This window comes from Anneissia japonica, unplaced genomic scaffold (genome assembly GCF_011630105.1).
Source record: "Anneissia japonica isolate Jap-2015-1 unplaced genomic scaffold, ASM1163010v1 scaffold12709_len137458_cov225, whole genome shotgun sequence".
Taxonomy (NCBI): domain Eukaryota; kingdom Metazoa; phylum Echinodermata; class Crinoidea; order Comatulida; family Comatulidae; genus Anneissia; species Anneissia japonica.
This window is the reverse complement of record NW_022710664.1, coordinates 7060-24499: the sequence shown is the minus strand read 5'-3', so window position 1 is coordinate 24499 and position 17440 is coordinate 7060. Positions and strand designations below refer to the sequence as shown.

The following is a 17440-nucleotide window of genomic DNA, read 5'->3' as shown; positions in this document are numbered from 1 at the left end:
CATGTAGTCGTTTCCATGCAAGTGAACTTAACATAACATCAACAGAAGAATAAATATCAACAGACAAAACAATTCTACATAATCTGTTCATTTGAACTTGTAAACAATTAGAATATTGAACATTACAATTTGACCAGACACAACAACAATAATCAAAAAGAGGTAATACTAAGGACTTAGCAAGCATAATTAGTAAACCAGGTCAGACACATTTTTAAAAATATTTCATAAATGTGAAGAATAAAAGATCGGATCATCATTTTGCGAGTTTATAATATTATTGAACAGAATTTCTAATTCCATGGTTGACAAATGTAGTCAGTAGTCCAATATGGTTTTATAGTAGCAATTCCAAATATTTACAGCATTCAGTTTCAAAAGAACCCCCCCCCCCCCCAAATAGTGAATCTAAAAAAAAACAGCCTGTCTTAAAAAGAAGACCAAGGGCTTCCATTTGAGTTTTTACAGTATAATAAAATGTACCTAGGACACATATCTGTAGCTATGGTTGCTGTTTATTAGTATATATTGCTCAGTAGACTGTTATAGCAATCATTCCAGCTCACACACCACATATTTTAGCTGCATCTGAATGACGTAATTTTGTGTTTAGTCCCATTCCTATGGGATCATGTCGGTCATGAAATTGGTCAAGCTCATCAGAATAATCAATAAAGTACAAGCGGGCAAAGTGCGTCCTGTGAACCACATGCAGCGAGATGTTTTTGTTGTAGCCAGCAATAAGCCTATATGTGGGGCTAGAAAGCCTAATGTTTCTACATCATGACACTGATCACCAAAAAAGTAATATTGAAACATAAAGATGTATTAAAGCAATGCATGTTGGTTTTTCTGGAAATGTCAAAGTGTTAAATCAAAAATTCTCTTTGACCCCCAGACCAAACTTTATGCCCACCCCTGCATTAAAGCTTTAAAAAAACCACATCTCTGCCAATCACAGGATGCAAAGTCAAGGATTTTGTCATGATCAACAAGCATTGTTAATAAAAGCAAACCCACAATAGTAAGCAAAATGTGTACAATTTTATATTCCAGGGAACAAGAAGAAGACAAAGACGTCGAAGGGATCATGCTAAGGAAAGGTTTCAACTTAGCTTTGAAAGAGAAGGCTCGATTTTCTGCAGCGGTCGCAGGTTTTACGTAGTGTCAGTGTCACCGAATCATTGGAATCAACATGCATGCTATTTTTTCTTTGGGAGTGGTGGGGCGGGGAGATTTAGGCAACATTTGAGAACTAAAATTGTGTAGTAAATGTCAAAGTATTTCATTTAGCTGACAGTCCATATCAGTGTTGTACTTACTCCTTGGTATTTGAAATATAACAAAAATCAAAAGCACAAAACCCAAAAAGAAAATATTTTTGGTGGGATATGCTTTTTGGTTTTTGTTTAGCAAGTAAAAATTTAATATATTAGTTGTTTGTCAGAGATGTATGTGAATGCATAGGTTCTGGAGTTCTTAAGTCACTTTGTTGTTTTTAATATTAACTTATTTAGTTAATATAAATGAGAGAGAAAAAAAATGAAAGTATTCAAATGTGGACTGGCTTAAGGATCTGTTCACAGTATGTAGTACCTGTGATTTGCACATACATAGGTATGTGACAATGGCTATGTTCACACACACCACCAGGATCCAGATAAAAAACACACGCGCTCACTCTTGCGTTCATACAAGAAAATCCCGATCCAGATATCAAGAAGATGATGATGGGATCACTGGCCGATAGAAAACTAGAAATTGGAAATGCGTATGTGTGATTAGTTAATGAGAGAAACTTGCTCAACTTGCTTTAATACCGATCGCGCTTGCTAACCATTAGCGTTGAGATCCTGGTAACGGTTAGCGCTGACTGATTGGGTGCTCTCACGGGGGTCCTAACGGTTAGCTCTCGATCCTGATACTAGGGCTCTCGTGTAAACCAAGCCATTTTCATGCCATGTTCACTCCACACAATTTTGTTACATAATGGTTGCATGGATGGAGTTTTATCTATATGCTAGTGTTTTTAAAGTTGACTGGAGAGTGTATTGTACAATGCAATGTTATTAAGCATCTTCACAACACTATGTGCAATGTGGGAAGCGTAACTTTTCTGCAGATCCAACATTTCCAAGAATCGGCTGCAAATTTAAATAAGTATGATAAACAATAATAATAATAATCCCACCAGGATTTGAACCACAACCGCTTTGTTTATCCAACCAACTGAGGTTTGCAGCACAGTTGGGATGCCTCTTGGTTTTTTCCTGGTTTTTTTTTTCACATTAAATTTTACTATACATAATTGGCAACTTGGATATTTAGTTGGGATAAAATGCAGGTTCAACAATATTTTTTTAAATAGAAAATTCTTCACAATCTGGTGTGGCCGATGGGAGGTGGCCTTTCCAATGAGGGTTAGTAGACATCAAGAGTGTGTCTTACAGAAGAAACTCTACTTTTCCATCGATGTGCCAACTAAATATTGCGCATTTCAGCCCGGGTGTCGAATGCATCTATTGAAAGTAATGTCAAGAATAAACTTGACTATCATAACATGCTCCGTGGTAATTAATTAGGGTCAAAATGAGAGTGGGGAGGGGCTAAACAGGCTTTAATATCCCACCCACCCATAAACTTTACCAACATGCATGTATTTTTTTTACTGTTATAACATGACCTCTGGTAATAATGGTACTTTCAGTTTTTTATTACTGCTTAAATCTATGTGTTTATAAATGTAGAAATATATAAATTGGTAGCCTATTGAAAAATACAATAAAAGTCAGGCCGACACATTGAGACCGACAATTCATTGTGAAGTATTTTAATGGCAGGCTTCTCAAATGTAGATCTATGCTTTTGAAACTTGCCACAAGCATTTCCCAGTATAGCATTGCTCATTAAGGTGTGAATCCACACTTGAAGAGGCAACTGTTTTTTGTGTAGCTACAATTAACCAAAAAGATTTTGGAAAATGCAACCTACTGTATGAATAGAGTAATCCAACTGTGGTTATTGCTTGCTAAAGAGCAAACTGAATCAATATAAAGTTGTGGTCTCCACGGCATGTGAAGAGAATTATCAAATATTAATAAATGTCTTGTTTATTCTTATGAACATCCAGAACATTCAAGAAATAAATAGCTTTTACAACTTCTTTGTGGCAGTGCCACGAGTTGCATCATAGTCATGTATTTTCTTATGGTAAAAATAATAGTGCTCTCCAAGCCAAGAAGCATGTGTATTTTCGCTCAATACAATGGCATTGCCATCATACAGTATTGTCTGAGCAGCAACTACAGATAGCGCACGCTTTAACTTTTGCATGGAATCGCTGTAACACGCAGTTAGCTCCAAGGATAATAATTTACTGTGGATTTACTAATTACAGTGGCGTATCTACAGTCTTAAAATGGTTGGGGGCTGATGGGGGGAACAAAGGATGGGGGGCTTAATGATTTTTAAATACTTGAGCGGAATTTTTTGCTTTGGACATTTTCAATGGCGGGTGGAGTTGCAACTAGGGGTGGGCTAGAGCCAGATACTTCACTGGAGGCTGCACTATAATAGAAGCACATGTACCATACAGTACACTGCTCTTTACCATGTATTTATTCATTTTGTAGATAGTGCACTAGAATCAAAACTTCTATGTGCATTCAGAACAACTATTTTGGAGCCAAATATATCGAATGCATTTTGAATGCGACAGGTATTTTGATTTGTAATGATCAAAAGTTGTATTACAAATAGTTCTAATTTTGTGTGATCCTTCCATAAGCATTCAAAACATGAAAGAGTAGTTTTAAAAGAAGCTCACAAACAATAATTAATTTTAATCCTAAATCATGTGTAAATCTACTGAATTTGGTGTCTCTATCACAGCTTCTGATTGGCCAAAAGACACCATGTTATTTATTGGACATGACCAGACATTAAAACTGTAGCTTTTTATTTCATAAATATGCACTCCTTTGCAAAAGTCAAGCCTAATTTTAGCAAAAAAATGGCTTTTTAAAAGAATATCTTGATCAAATATACACAATTCTAATACCATTGCCTATAGGCTATCAAATCCTGTACAGTAATGAAGTTTTCCTTCCTATTGCTTAGTTTTGTTTTTGTATGGTTAATCATCATTATATTGTTTTGGTATTGTTTATATCATTGATTATAATCAATATTAAATGTGTTTGTATTGTTTTTACAAGATGTATTTTTCATACGAAAAAGAATATTGTTTTTGAAGGTTTAATTTGTTATATGGTCACACAGGATTATATATCTCAGAATATAAAATTGCAATTTTGGTTTTAAAAGTACTGCAATGGTAACTGGATTCCAGCATTCTTCATTCCTTATTAATATTATGACCAAGTGTGTTTTTATAATAGTCAGTTAGGGTCTAAACCATATATGCTGTTAAGGGCCCAAAGCTCTGACTAGACTATCACATTTTAGTTGACAAAAACATGTGGCACACATAAATATGGTCATGAGGACATCACATTATGACCATATATAGGCACATCATGACTATATATGGGCATACAACTGTAAGGAAAATGTGATGGTATGGACAGAGCCTCAAAAGGTTTACTGTCTGTGATGAGTTAAAAAAGGAAATTTAGTATCTGCATGGTTAAATCAGTTTCGTGTATCAGTACCATATTTAGTATCTGCATGGTTAAATCAGTACCATATTTCCTCTGGTATAAGGCCCCTTCCCCTTCCTTGAACACAAAATTGGGCGGATTTTTAGGTGTGTGCTTACACCCAGGGAATAAAAGGCAATTTTTCAGCACTGCATGCTTATTCAAATCATACCCTTGGCTTTTGTCTAAGGAAAGCTTGGTACATAGGGGGTAGGCCAGTGGTGGATCCAGAAGTTTGAAATAGAGGGGGCCCAGAGGCGGACTTTCAGAGATGGAAACCCACCATGTTTGAGGCTGAGGTATTTATATTTATAATTATGATATCCCCCATCCCCGTCTATCTTGCATCCACCACTGGGGTAGGCATATGTTAAGTGTAGTAGCTTTCACTAGAAAATTACAATGAAAAATGTTGCCATTTAACAGTTTCTAGACACATATTTAATTCTGATCCTACATTGGCTGGTAATCAATTTAAAATATTTTGCATTGTAACTCTGTAAATCTGTTAATCTTTCTCATTAAGTTAATAACTTATTTTATTATTTCAATTGTTAAATTTATTGTTTCATGGCTTTTTTTTTTGGATTTCACCACAGACAGTATAACTTTAAATGTACTGTATATAAAGAGCCTGATTAGATTTTAGTGTATGATCAAAGATAGATTCTCAACCAGTGTCAAAAACATGTGAATATAATATATTGTACTAGGAGCAAATTTGCAAAATTGTTCTTGTTGGCTTGTGATTGGTCAAAGATTTCAAGGCTTCTCAGTATTACAGTACTGTACTGGGATTTCAAGAGTATGTCTTTTTTATTTTGAAATTCTTTGGCAATAAGCTTCTCAACAGTTTAAAACTAAATGTAGAATAATTTTGAATATTAAATAGAACCTGAAGTAATGTATAACTTTTTTGTCTCAAGTTTATTTGGTTATTGTATCATCAGTGTGTAGTAGTAGTATCAGGTAGATGCTATACATACTGTGGGTGTTTCACAGTAAAACATTATATAGAAGGTCACTTTAAACTAGATGTAAAATTAATTTTCTTATGTTTCTGAAGATCATTCCATAATATATACCCCTGCTTCTTAATGAATTTTGTTGAATGGCCAAATTGTTTTTAGAGTTGTTTTCACAGGCGAAATATAATCTAGGCCTACCTATTTTTGTAAATTTTCACTAATCTGTATTTCTGTTCTTTTTGTGGGATTCTCCGCAGCTTTTTTTCAATTTCTCTCTTAGCGCCAGTGGCAAGTTATTTTTAACTTTAATATAGACGCCTTATAAGTTTTATTGCATTATTATTAATAATCTCGGAGTTACAAGCAACTAGTTATGGTCTAAGGTTAAATTCCGAGCCACTGTGACCAAAGCCCCTGTTGGCCACAAAGACCTTTGAAGGTTTTGGCAATATACAATTCTATCCTATTTTCAATTGTACTACAGCGCACTATTAGGACACTACATTCATTATAATTATTGCAACCATACAATTTATTTAATATTTTGCCAAAAGAAGAAATCACTTTATTTTTCACTATTTTTTGCTCATTGATGATGTTATTTCTTGTTTATGTAAAATAGTCATAAAACAAAAGTCAAGGCCCCGGAATATAACAATTTAGAGATTTTAAGTGCTTTTAGGCCCGTAATCAATCTTAGAGCTTCATATTCTGTAAAACTAGTTTTTTCTCCCTGACGAATTGTGTTGGGTTCTCCATCGGAAATTCCTCTCTGACGGGGCCCCTGCCACTGCAAAGGCCACTACCACTTAATTTCAATCATCGCAAAATTTGCTGGGAGCCGACAGTTTTTAGTAGCATGATGAGTGGTAATGTACCTCAAATAATTGTATATGCCTAATAATATGCAGGCTTAAAGATTTGAATTTTAAAAATAAATACAAGTTTTAGCCACTAAGTTGCTTGCAGAAAGGCAGGATTTTTGATGGGGGAGAGGTGCACTTGCAAGCAAAACACACCTTAGGCTGGAGCCCCTTAGGGTCCCCGTCGGGTCCAGAGGCCGAGAAGCTCCAACAAAGTAGTATTTTGAGGCTGTAATTATTGGGGTAAATTACAATAGATGGAAATTGGATTATAATATAAAATAAATGACAGCAGCACTTTTGAGAATAACAATATATGATTTATTTTCCAGCTTTCGTGAGAGAACATATAGTAATTTATCATTTTCCTCATTGATTTCAGATAATGTATTGAAACAATTTTTTTTTTTCAAAATCAATATCGAACATATGTTGACTATTAAAATATTGATAACTGAACGTGTTCATAATTCTAATCCTATTAATTTACTCTTTGAGTCAAAATGTTTTTAATTGATTTTGTCACTGCATGGCAAGTCGTTTGTTGTTTTTAATTTTTCCCATCAACGCTAAGGAGATGTGATAGAATGAAAACAATTCATTAATGGACCACACAAATTTAGTTAATAAATGGATGGATAAAACGTTGTCCATTGTGTTCATGATAGGTATACCGACTCAATATTTTGTTCTGTATGGTAATGGTAAATCGTCTCTGTGCACTTGAACCCATGACCCAAGTGCAAAATTAAAAAAAATGAATATAAAGACTAATTAAATTATAAGATGGCATTTTTGCGTCAGCATAAATAATGCGAAATGATGCTTGGCCTACCTGACAGTGTTGTTTTTTGGTCTAGAAAAAAAAAAAAAATTATCAAATGATTAGTAATTTTAGTAACTTGAAATGTTTTTTTTTTTTCATTTTATTTTCTCTTGCGGGCCGGGATAAATTGCTGGACGGGCTAAATAGGACGATACAGGGATAGCACATGTGAGAGGGCGGTATGCCCTTTGTTTTGTTAAAACTAGAGGTGGTATCCCAGACAGTGATGAAGCGCCCTTGAATCGAAGCCGTAAGGAAAGCGAAGTATAAATATTTCCCCTGTGCCGCCTCCCACGTGCCACCTCCCCTGTGACGCCGCCCCCGTGCCGCCTCCCCTGTGCCGCCTATTAAGAACCAGGGATATACTGCAGAACCTATGGTGTCTAGGCAGGAGTAAAGGTGATATTATACTGGACTACCTTTGGAATTTAGATCTTACTAATATAAGACAAAGATTCTAGATAACATTTATTAAAAATAATTTTTTTTTTTTTTTTAAAAGAACCAGTAAAATGTTGCCCAGGCTCAGTGTTCTTATTTTTCTGCCAATTTCAGACTCTAAATGTTCTTATTTTAGTTCTTATTTTACACACTTTTCAAAGTCACACCTACTACATTATGGCGTAAATATAATGTTATACCATTTTTAAATATTACGGTAATACTTTTCTGTATTTGAGTAGCTTGATTTGTTGGTTTTTATAGTTTTTTAAAATAAAAATGTCAGTTGACATTTTACATCAGCCTCAATTTGTTCTTATTTTGTTCTTATTTTTCGAGCAATTTCAACCTCAGTGTTCTTATAAAATGTGTTCATATAAAAAAAAAAGTGTATCAGAAATTCATTTCAAACCAAACAGAAGTTAAACAGTGTCGAATGTACTCGTACAATCTGGGTATCCTTACCCAGATCTTAAGTTTGGTTATTGGATTCTGTTGGAAACACATCATAAAGACTGTGTGGATTGGATGTGGATTGGCGTATTATGGACAGAGTTATTAATACATTATCAGGTTAAATGAAAATATATGAAAGTGAATTCACGACCAGTATAGCGGTCAAGGTCAAAAAGTGATAGAATACATGTCTCTTAGAAGTGAACGTTATACCGCATAATTGCACAATTGGTATACTTGTGAAAAGGGGAAAAAAAGTCTCATACTATAGCTATCTTCCATAAATAAAACATTCTTAGTATATGACCTTAATAAGCTCCAAGTTGTTTATGTTTCAACATTCTAAAAATTCTATTCCATACCATTTAAAATACTATACTGAAACCTCAAGTATTCATAATTATTCAACCAGATTCTCCCAAAATACTAATTTTACTTAAATGACACAACTCTATTCCGTATTATATGCCCAAAATTATGGCTAAATCTTCATGATGGTTTACAAACAAAAAATTCACCATAAACAATTTAAAAAAAACTTATAAGCAGTCTTTAATTTTTATATACTGTATAAAGAATAAACATTTTCTTTAAACACATAAATGTATATTTGTTCTGATCTATCATGTTCCCTGTTCTATCATGTTATTATTATAGGCCTAAAAAAAAAGTAAGCAGTTCCTATGTGATTTTCAGTATATCTATTAATGATGTGTAGTAGCAGACAGCAAAAACATCGTAAGAATACCACAATCCAAACTTAATACCACAGGCAAGGTCTAGTGGATTTTATTATCAAAACTCGGTATAAAACAAACATGTTTCGGCAAATCCTTCACCATCATTAGTGAAAAGATTTCTAACTTGCAATCTACTTTATAATTGGAGTGAACAACAGTAAAACATTGTATTTTAAATAAATGGGAATTGAGCCATAGCTATTAGAAACAGACACCATGACATTGCATTTTTAAGGAAATTGTAAAGAAGAAAGAATGGCGTGAATAAAGATATAATGATATACATTTGATCACTTATTTTTATGTTTTATTTATAAATTATATATTTCTTTATTTTTTATTGTTTTTCTTTCTTGTTTTGCTTTTAAAATCTTAAATTAATAATACAGTTTTAAACATTGTGTAAGGGGGCTATGGCTTAAAGACAATTAGGCGAGCCAAATTAGCTTATAGCCTCCTCCACAAATTAAATCATGTGATTGCATTAATTTGTTTCTAACCCTGAATTGTATTGAATTGATTTGTGGACATAAACACTGAACATTGAACATATTACACAATTGTAGACCTAATGTAATCAGTCAGTATCATGAGCTATTGTATTCTATCTATTGATTTTCCCTCTAATTGGTTAGTCTAACTGTCACATGTTAGGAGCAGTTTATTTTGTTTTATGACAGTTCATTTGTCTTATTTACATTTATCTTTTACCACCATATATAATACGGCTTTGTGAGCACATATTTAATCTAAGTGTCTTTTACCACCATATATAATACAGCTCTGTGAGCACATATTTAAACTGTCACAAGGGCCACACAAAAAACCCTTTGAATTCTGACGACATATTGGATGTTGCTAGCGTTTCAGTCACTTCAGTAAGTTCAATACAACATTTGCCAGCTTCACAATTTACTGGGAAAGAGCATGTCTATTTAAGGTAAGACTTTTTTATACCTCGTTAAGCGAAGCTGCCGCCCGCCAATAATGATGATTTTGAATAAACCGCCTCCACAAAAAAATAGAAATTTCAGAAAGAAATAAAAGTTTTTCTTCATTTTTATTACGCCATGCTTTGAAATATCCAAGGATAAGATATATATATATATTTCTTCCTAATTATTTAAATTTAAAGCATTTACCCATCTCATTACTACACTGTTTACATTCACCAATAACATTTTATTTTATTTTCTCTGGATGTTTTTGGCAAAATTATTTGCTAAAGAAGAAAACAAAATTTTATTTTTATTTTTTTCCACCCTCCTTTGACGATCTTTAAAAAAAAAAGTTTGTGAAACAAAGTAAAAAAAAAGCCTCGCCTATTGTACAATAAAACAGAATACAAGCATACCATTGCCTTACCGCTCAGTCACTCGACTCAATAAAATCTTTTCATGGAGGCACAATTTTTTTTTTTGTTGTGTCCAATATTGAAATTTAGTAGTGTATTCTGAATTTTATATCCATAATGCAGCTTCATGTGAATGATTATGTAGCCAGTGGTAGAATGGTTGTGTGTACCACATAAGTGTAGAATATTTTTATTTCTATTATTTATTTTATTCACTCTGGCAATACAATTAACAATATAAAACATTACAAATACTAAAAATCAGAAAAACACACAACATATAAAAATAATTAGGAGAGCCAAGGAGCAAAAAAAGCGGAACCACTGTCATCTTAGAGATGTGCTGCTTCCAAAAAAAAAAAATAATAATAATAATAATAATTTAATAATAACAAATATTAAAAATAATAATAAAATAACAATATCAATCAATTACAAATCATTAAGAATTTTTTTAACTTAACATTGGAACAAACCAAAATTAATTGATAAAACGAAATAATTTTGAATATCAGGATGGAGATTATTCCACAATCTCACAAATCTAGTTGGAATTGAAAATTTTGAAGAGTCAGTTTTATATTTTAAATTGTTATGTTAAAAGAAAAGGATGATGATTATTGATAATTAATTTACTAGAAACTAAACTCGCATGGGAGGAATAAAGTAAACAACAAATATTTAATATAGTAAAATAGTCACTTAATTTTTCAAAAGACATGAACTTCAAAGTGTCTATTCTTCCCACACAAGATTGTTTTTGCTGAAGAATATATCGAGTGGCATTGCATTTGAATAGTTTCAATTGTGCTTTATGACCTACTCTGTATACTGTGATCTGCACCAATGGCGGCTGTAGGGTATATACTCGGTGGGGTGAGGCTAAAGCTTTTCAACAGGGGGGAGGGGGCTAAGTGAGATAAGGATGACTTTGGCACACAGTGCCATCTGAGGAATTAGGCCTGAGCCAAGGGGGTAACCCACCCCCACTAATGAGGTTTTTTTTAAATAGGGACCTCTGGATGGTCGGAAACTGCACTCTCAGACTTGAGAAATACTTTTAAATGTAAAGTTGATAAAATACAATTGTTACTTCACTCTCACACTCAACTCAATAAATGTAACGCATTTCATTTCATTAGGCATATTTTTTTTTTCTTTGGGCCGACTGCCCGACAAGCTTTGGCCGGTGGGGGACTTGACCTGTCCGATGAAGGGCTTAAGCAAAAAATAAATAACAAACACATAATTAACAACAGGCAAAAAAAAAGACCAAAGAATAAACAATAATAAAATCATTCATAAAAAAAATGTCAATAAAAGTAAATAGTAACAATAACGTGGAAAAGCCCCAAGCAAAAAAAAATCCCTAAGAAAAAAGCATCCATGGTAAACAGTCAAAACTAGAATTTATACACCTGAAGGGAAATTAAGATGAAAATCAGTACAGACTACCTGCGTGCAAAGAGAGGAGAATAATTATTGTTTTCGTAATTGTGTGCTGAAGGAATCGATTTGAACCATTATTGCTGACATCGCTGGGCATCAAGGGATCTGAAATGCAATATTCAGTTGTGTTTTGGCTTGTTGACAAAATTGTATTGTACCTAGGGCTATGCATCACCAGTTGCACTTCAATCAAAATCTATTATCTTTTATCATCTATTATACTACCTACATTTGTCATAACTCGAATGAACCCAATTATTCATTGTATTTTGACACACATCATGGACAACCTATACTTGACTGGTTCTGTCAATAAAAAGCAAAGCAAACTAAAATCTCCATGATAGACTGGTAAATTACCTTTCTGACATAAGCATAAAGTTTTGTTGAAATATAATTCTAAAGTTGATTATTATTATTTTTTTTTTTTTTTTAATTTTGCATGGATGACATACATTACTGCCCAGGTAAGAACAATCCTTAACATTGACAGGCTTCTGTGGATAAAATACTGTACTTCAATTATATTTTCCCACAACAGAAAGGTGCATATTGTTATAATACCGTAGACCTCTTGTAGATATTTTTACGGTAAACCTGTTATTTGCTATTCATCGCGATTCCAATTCTACCCTTTTTCGTACTCACGGTAACCATTCAATTCTATCACACATCACTGAGCTTCTAATGATATGTTGTTATATTTCTTAAGGTAGCTAGTAAAATCAATTTTACACAATGGTTGGTTGGCTTAATGTTCGGCCATTATTGTAAGAACCTGTTACTTGCTATTCATCGTGAATCCAATTCAACCCTTTTTCGTACTCACGGTAACCATTGAATTCTATCACATGTCATGAGCTTCTAATGATATGTTATTGTATTTCTTGAGGTAGCAGTAGTAAAATCAATTTTACACAATGGTTGGCTTAATGGCCATTATTGTAAGCTATACTATTATTTTATTCATCTCCAATTGGTCAATCTAATTGTCACACGTTGGTATTGTAATATCTATTATAAAGATTATCGGTCCAGCGCCCTCTCTAGTTGTTAGGGGCTACCAATATGGCTACGGTTCATCGTGTACACGGCGAAATACAACCTTGTTATTAAAATCAGCTTTATACATTATCTAGTGTTCGTCGTTGTTATTTCATGGTCTCAAAGCAGGCTTAAACATTACAGGTATGTCATCAGTTTATTCCATTTTTATGACAGGTTTTATCTTATAATACCACGTATAATTGAGTTAGTAAATTGTAGTAATTTAATGTAGAGCTCTAGGGAGGTACAGTATTGCTATGATAACCTATTCTTTGCTGTTCGTGTCAATTCCAATTCTATCCTTTTTCGTTAGGTACTCACGGTAACCATTCAATTCTATCACACGTCACTGTGCTTCTAATGGTATGTTTTTCTATTTATTGAAATAGAAGTAATTAAAATCAATTTTACACGATTGAATTGGCTTAACATTATCGGTTGCTATTGTAAGGTATTCTATATTGTTCATTTCAGTATTGTATACCCAATTTTGAAAATCACAACGGCATCTGACGACACCATATTGGACGATGTACGCTGTAAACTAACAACCTTTTGTTGAGGTAAGGCATTAATATCCAAGCCCTACTAGGCCTATAAGTTATTTTTTTGCCAACTTCACATTTTCCTGGTGAATAGCATGTCTAAAAATGCATTGTAACTTACTTTTGCACAGAATGTCTTCTTTTTTTTTTTTCATTTCTCAAATATTCATGGTCTTGTTTCAGTCATTCTTATATTCCTATGCTGACTAAATGCAATTATTTTAACTGGCCATAGATTAGATTACATATAGATAAAATATACTAAAGTTACCTGCATTCATGGCCTTCATTTGGTAAAAGCAACATTTGAGATTAATATGCTTGCCATCCAATCTAAAGTAAACGCACAAAATACTAAGTCATAAAAACCCTCCCAATAAACTCTACCTGGAATTTATATTTCTTGATTCCTTCACTTTTTTCGGACCCTGCTGTCAGACCACTCATCAGAAAATTTCTAGGGCCACTTTTCTAAAGTAAACGCTTTAGTTTGTTGACTGAACTTTATTTTTCTTGATCTTTAAAGTCCAATTGCACATTTAAAGTGAGCCTGACCCACCTTGTATGTTTGACAGCTACCTAGGGCGAGACTTTTTTATACCTTCTTTAGCGAACCCGTCGGCTGCAAATATTGAGAAGGTAAAATTAATTCAACACCTTCTGCACATGGTGGGCCCCCATGCCCCCAAACTGGATCTGCCTCGGAGGTAGGGTATGCAGGCTTTGGCCTTAGGATTTAACGTTCATACCCCTGGATGCATAGTTTGGGGTATGCAGGCTTCGGCCTTAGGATGTAATGCTCCTACCCCGGGATGCATAGTTTGGGGTATGCGGGCTGCAGGCAGCCTTAGGATTTAACGTTCCTACCCCAGGTTGCATAGTTTGGGGTATGCAGGCTTCGGTCTTAGGATTTAATGTTCCTACCCCGGGATGCATAGTTTGGGGTATGCAGGCTTCGGCCTTAGGTACCTGAACGAGCCTACCCCGGGTTGCACAGTTCGATTAAATTTGACAGTGTTGTCTGAGTTGTTTAATTTGTTGATGATGTTTTTGTTTATTTATGTTTGGGAATCACATTTTCCTGTTTTTGCTTCTGCATGTGTCAGTATTTAACTTGAAATGCTTTTGTGTACAGTAGATACAGCAAATTGTGTTTATCTACTTTTTCTTGTGCTCTTGATCGCCTTGTTCTGTTGTTGTTGTTCTATGGATTTGTAATTCTGGAATAAAAGATGAATGAAGATGAATGAATGAATGAATGAATGAATGTAGGGAAAAACATTATTCCTATTATTAATCTTCTGACAAAACATCTTGGAAGAGTAAAATACTGTATATATTATTTGGCAAAGACATTGGGTTTTCCGTTGATGAGCTAATTGTATGTTACAATTAAAGCATATCGGTCTAAAAGTGCTTGAAAAGGTAGACATCACACCATGCCTAAAATTATACCATTACACCGACTGTACTGAGAGTGATTTGGCAGAACAAAAAGAATTTGGAGAATCGGGCCACCAAATTCTGTGTCACTGTGTTTTGTTTAATCCACTTTGGCTTGTTACACCAGACAGACCTTCTGTCACCCTGACGAGCTTGTCGGACAAAAGCTATGAATTTACCTATCCAAAATGTTATTTTGATTGCCAATTCCTAATATTGTGGTCTAAACGCACAAAATACTAAGTCACAAAAACCCTCCCAATAAATTCTACCTGTGGAATTTATATTTCTTGACTTCTCCCTTGTTTCGGGCCATCGTCGGATCACTCATCAGCAAATTTCTAGGGCCACTGTTTAAATAATAATTATCTTTATTTCCTCCATATTTACAAAAAGAAACAGGGGGCGGAATATTCAAAGGAGGAACAAGTTCCATATACCAGACAAGATTGACTCATGTCAGGGCAAACAAAACCTTTACTGTTTATTCTGTACATAAATACTTTGCAGGATAGTGTTGATGAGATTTTTTTAAAACAGTACTTTATGCAGACGACACTGCAATAGACTATGTCTGTAAATCCAATAAAGAACTTACAATAACAGAAAAATTGAGAAATGTAAAACAATGGCTAGATAAACATAAATTAACTCTAAACATAGATAAAACTAAGTACATGATAATTTGGTAGTTCTGCACATATAAATGAAGCGACGGATGAATAAAAACACACAAAAATGAGAGCAAGAGGATAAGTTAAAACATATAAATATTTTGGAGCTACTTTTGATAAAAAATTTACATGGAAAGTACATATTGATAATGTATGTGCAAAACTATTTAAAAACTCTACATCTATTTTACAGTTAAAAAGTTTTACTTTTACTGAATTTATTTAAAAATTATACAATGCTCTATTTCTATCACTATTTTTACGACTACTATGCAGCTGCCTGTGGTAATGCTTCAAATACTTATATTTTAAAAGTGCAAAGAGTTCAGAATAGAGTTGCAAGACTAATATTAGGTGCTGATATTATAACTACTGTATCACAAATGCATTATGACTTAAGATGGTTAACAATTGAACAAATAATTGAATATCATACAGTTTTCACAATATTTAGATGTTTACATGAATCTGTACCTTCGTAATTATGTGACATTTTGCAATACACTAATACTGTGTTTACATTATTCCAACCACAAATTATAAAAATGATTTGCTATATTTGCCTAGATGTAAACTTGAAATATACAAACGTTGTTTTATATTTTATGGAAGTTCACTCTGGAATGGTTTGCCGTATGAATTAAGAAAACAAAACTATAACAATTTTAAATCTGCCCTTAAAACGCATCTAAGATTTCGGTGTTGAGTGTTATTAAAAAGATATGCTTTTAGTTATAGGAGTAGTTAACTTGTTTTCATTGTAAAAGTTTGAATGTGTCGTAGGGCCCCTCAGAAGAGCAGTGGTATATTACTGAGAGAACTACCCTACTGAAAGAAAATGAAATAAATAAAATGCTTCATAAATATTTACAAGTCAAGATGTGGCAAAATAAAAGTGCACTCTTTAAGGAAAAAAGTGAATTGCATTGACGCAAGTCAAGTCATAAAACTATGTCAATGGGAAATGGAAGTGTAAGTCAGGGGTCACCTATCCATCCCAAATATGACCAAATAGTAATGGAACCGAGGTTGGTAATGGTAGGGGAGGTCAAGGGTCACCCATCATGTTGAAAAGTTATATTAAATAGTAGTATGGTTGAATGTTATAGCGAATTAGAGGCTACTTATTCGCCGGAGAGGACATATACTCAAATTAAGTCAGGGTATTTTATCCATACCAAAAAATGACCAAAACACATGCAAGAAGTATACTTTTTAAAATACTGTATCTAGCGACTGCCCCTTAAATTTAGTTTAAATAATTTCACAGTCCTGTTTGTTGAATGATTTGTGTGTATGTACTGCTTCAAATGAATGGTATTATATAATATTTCATCGCCTTAAACTATGCTATTTGTACATAAATAGATAAATAAACCTAATTTGAATATTATATAGATGGTTTCTTAAAAGTTATCGTTTTCTTCATTACAAGACGTTGTATGTTGACTATTGAACTGTATTTTACAATTTCTTTTCATAACCTATGTCAGAGCCATGAAATTAGCTGCATTCAGGGACGTAGCCAGGATTTTGAAAGGGGGGGAGCCATTATGCGAATTACGTATGACTCCGGCGGGGTCAAGGGGGGCGAATCCCCCTGTGAAGTAGCGCACTCTGAACGCTCTTAGGACTGTTTGAGAGGATAAAGTGAAAATTGCAATAGACGCATTATAAATAAGCGAAAAAATAATTATATAATAAATCAACAATTGCGGATCCAGGAATTCGAAAGAGGTGAACCAGGGAGGAACTTTCACAGACCGAGGAACCACGCACCTCAGCCCCACCATGGTGGGGACTGAGGTAAGAAAATTTATGATTAGGGTATCTCTAGATGGCCGAAAATTACACTCTCGCACTTCAATTTGAATATATTTTTCCTTTTTTTTTCCTTAAAAAATGAAGGGGGGAGGGGGAGTGCCTTGAATCCACCTCTGCTCAAAACATTCTTTATCCAGAATAGTCATAAT

The 17440-nt window shown here is 33.8% G+C and overlaps 1 protein-coding gene across 1 annotated transcript in view; it reads left to right on the top strand.

Annotated features, from left to right (window-relative positions):
• The window catches only part of LOC117107084 (protein-methionine sulfoxide oxidase mical3b-like), a gene marked incomplete in the record, with an annotated part of 51245 nt that extends 45673 nt beyond the window's left edge, over window positions 1-5572 (top strand). The window contains 1 exon segment of the mRNA XM_033248619.1: window positions 1057-5572. Within this exon segment, the coding sequence (XP_033104510.1) occupies window positions 1057-1165 (109 nt within the window).
• Window positions 5573-17440: the final 11868 nt, after the last annotated feature.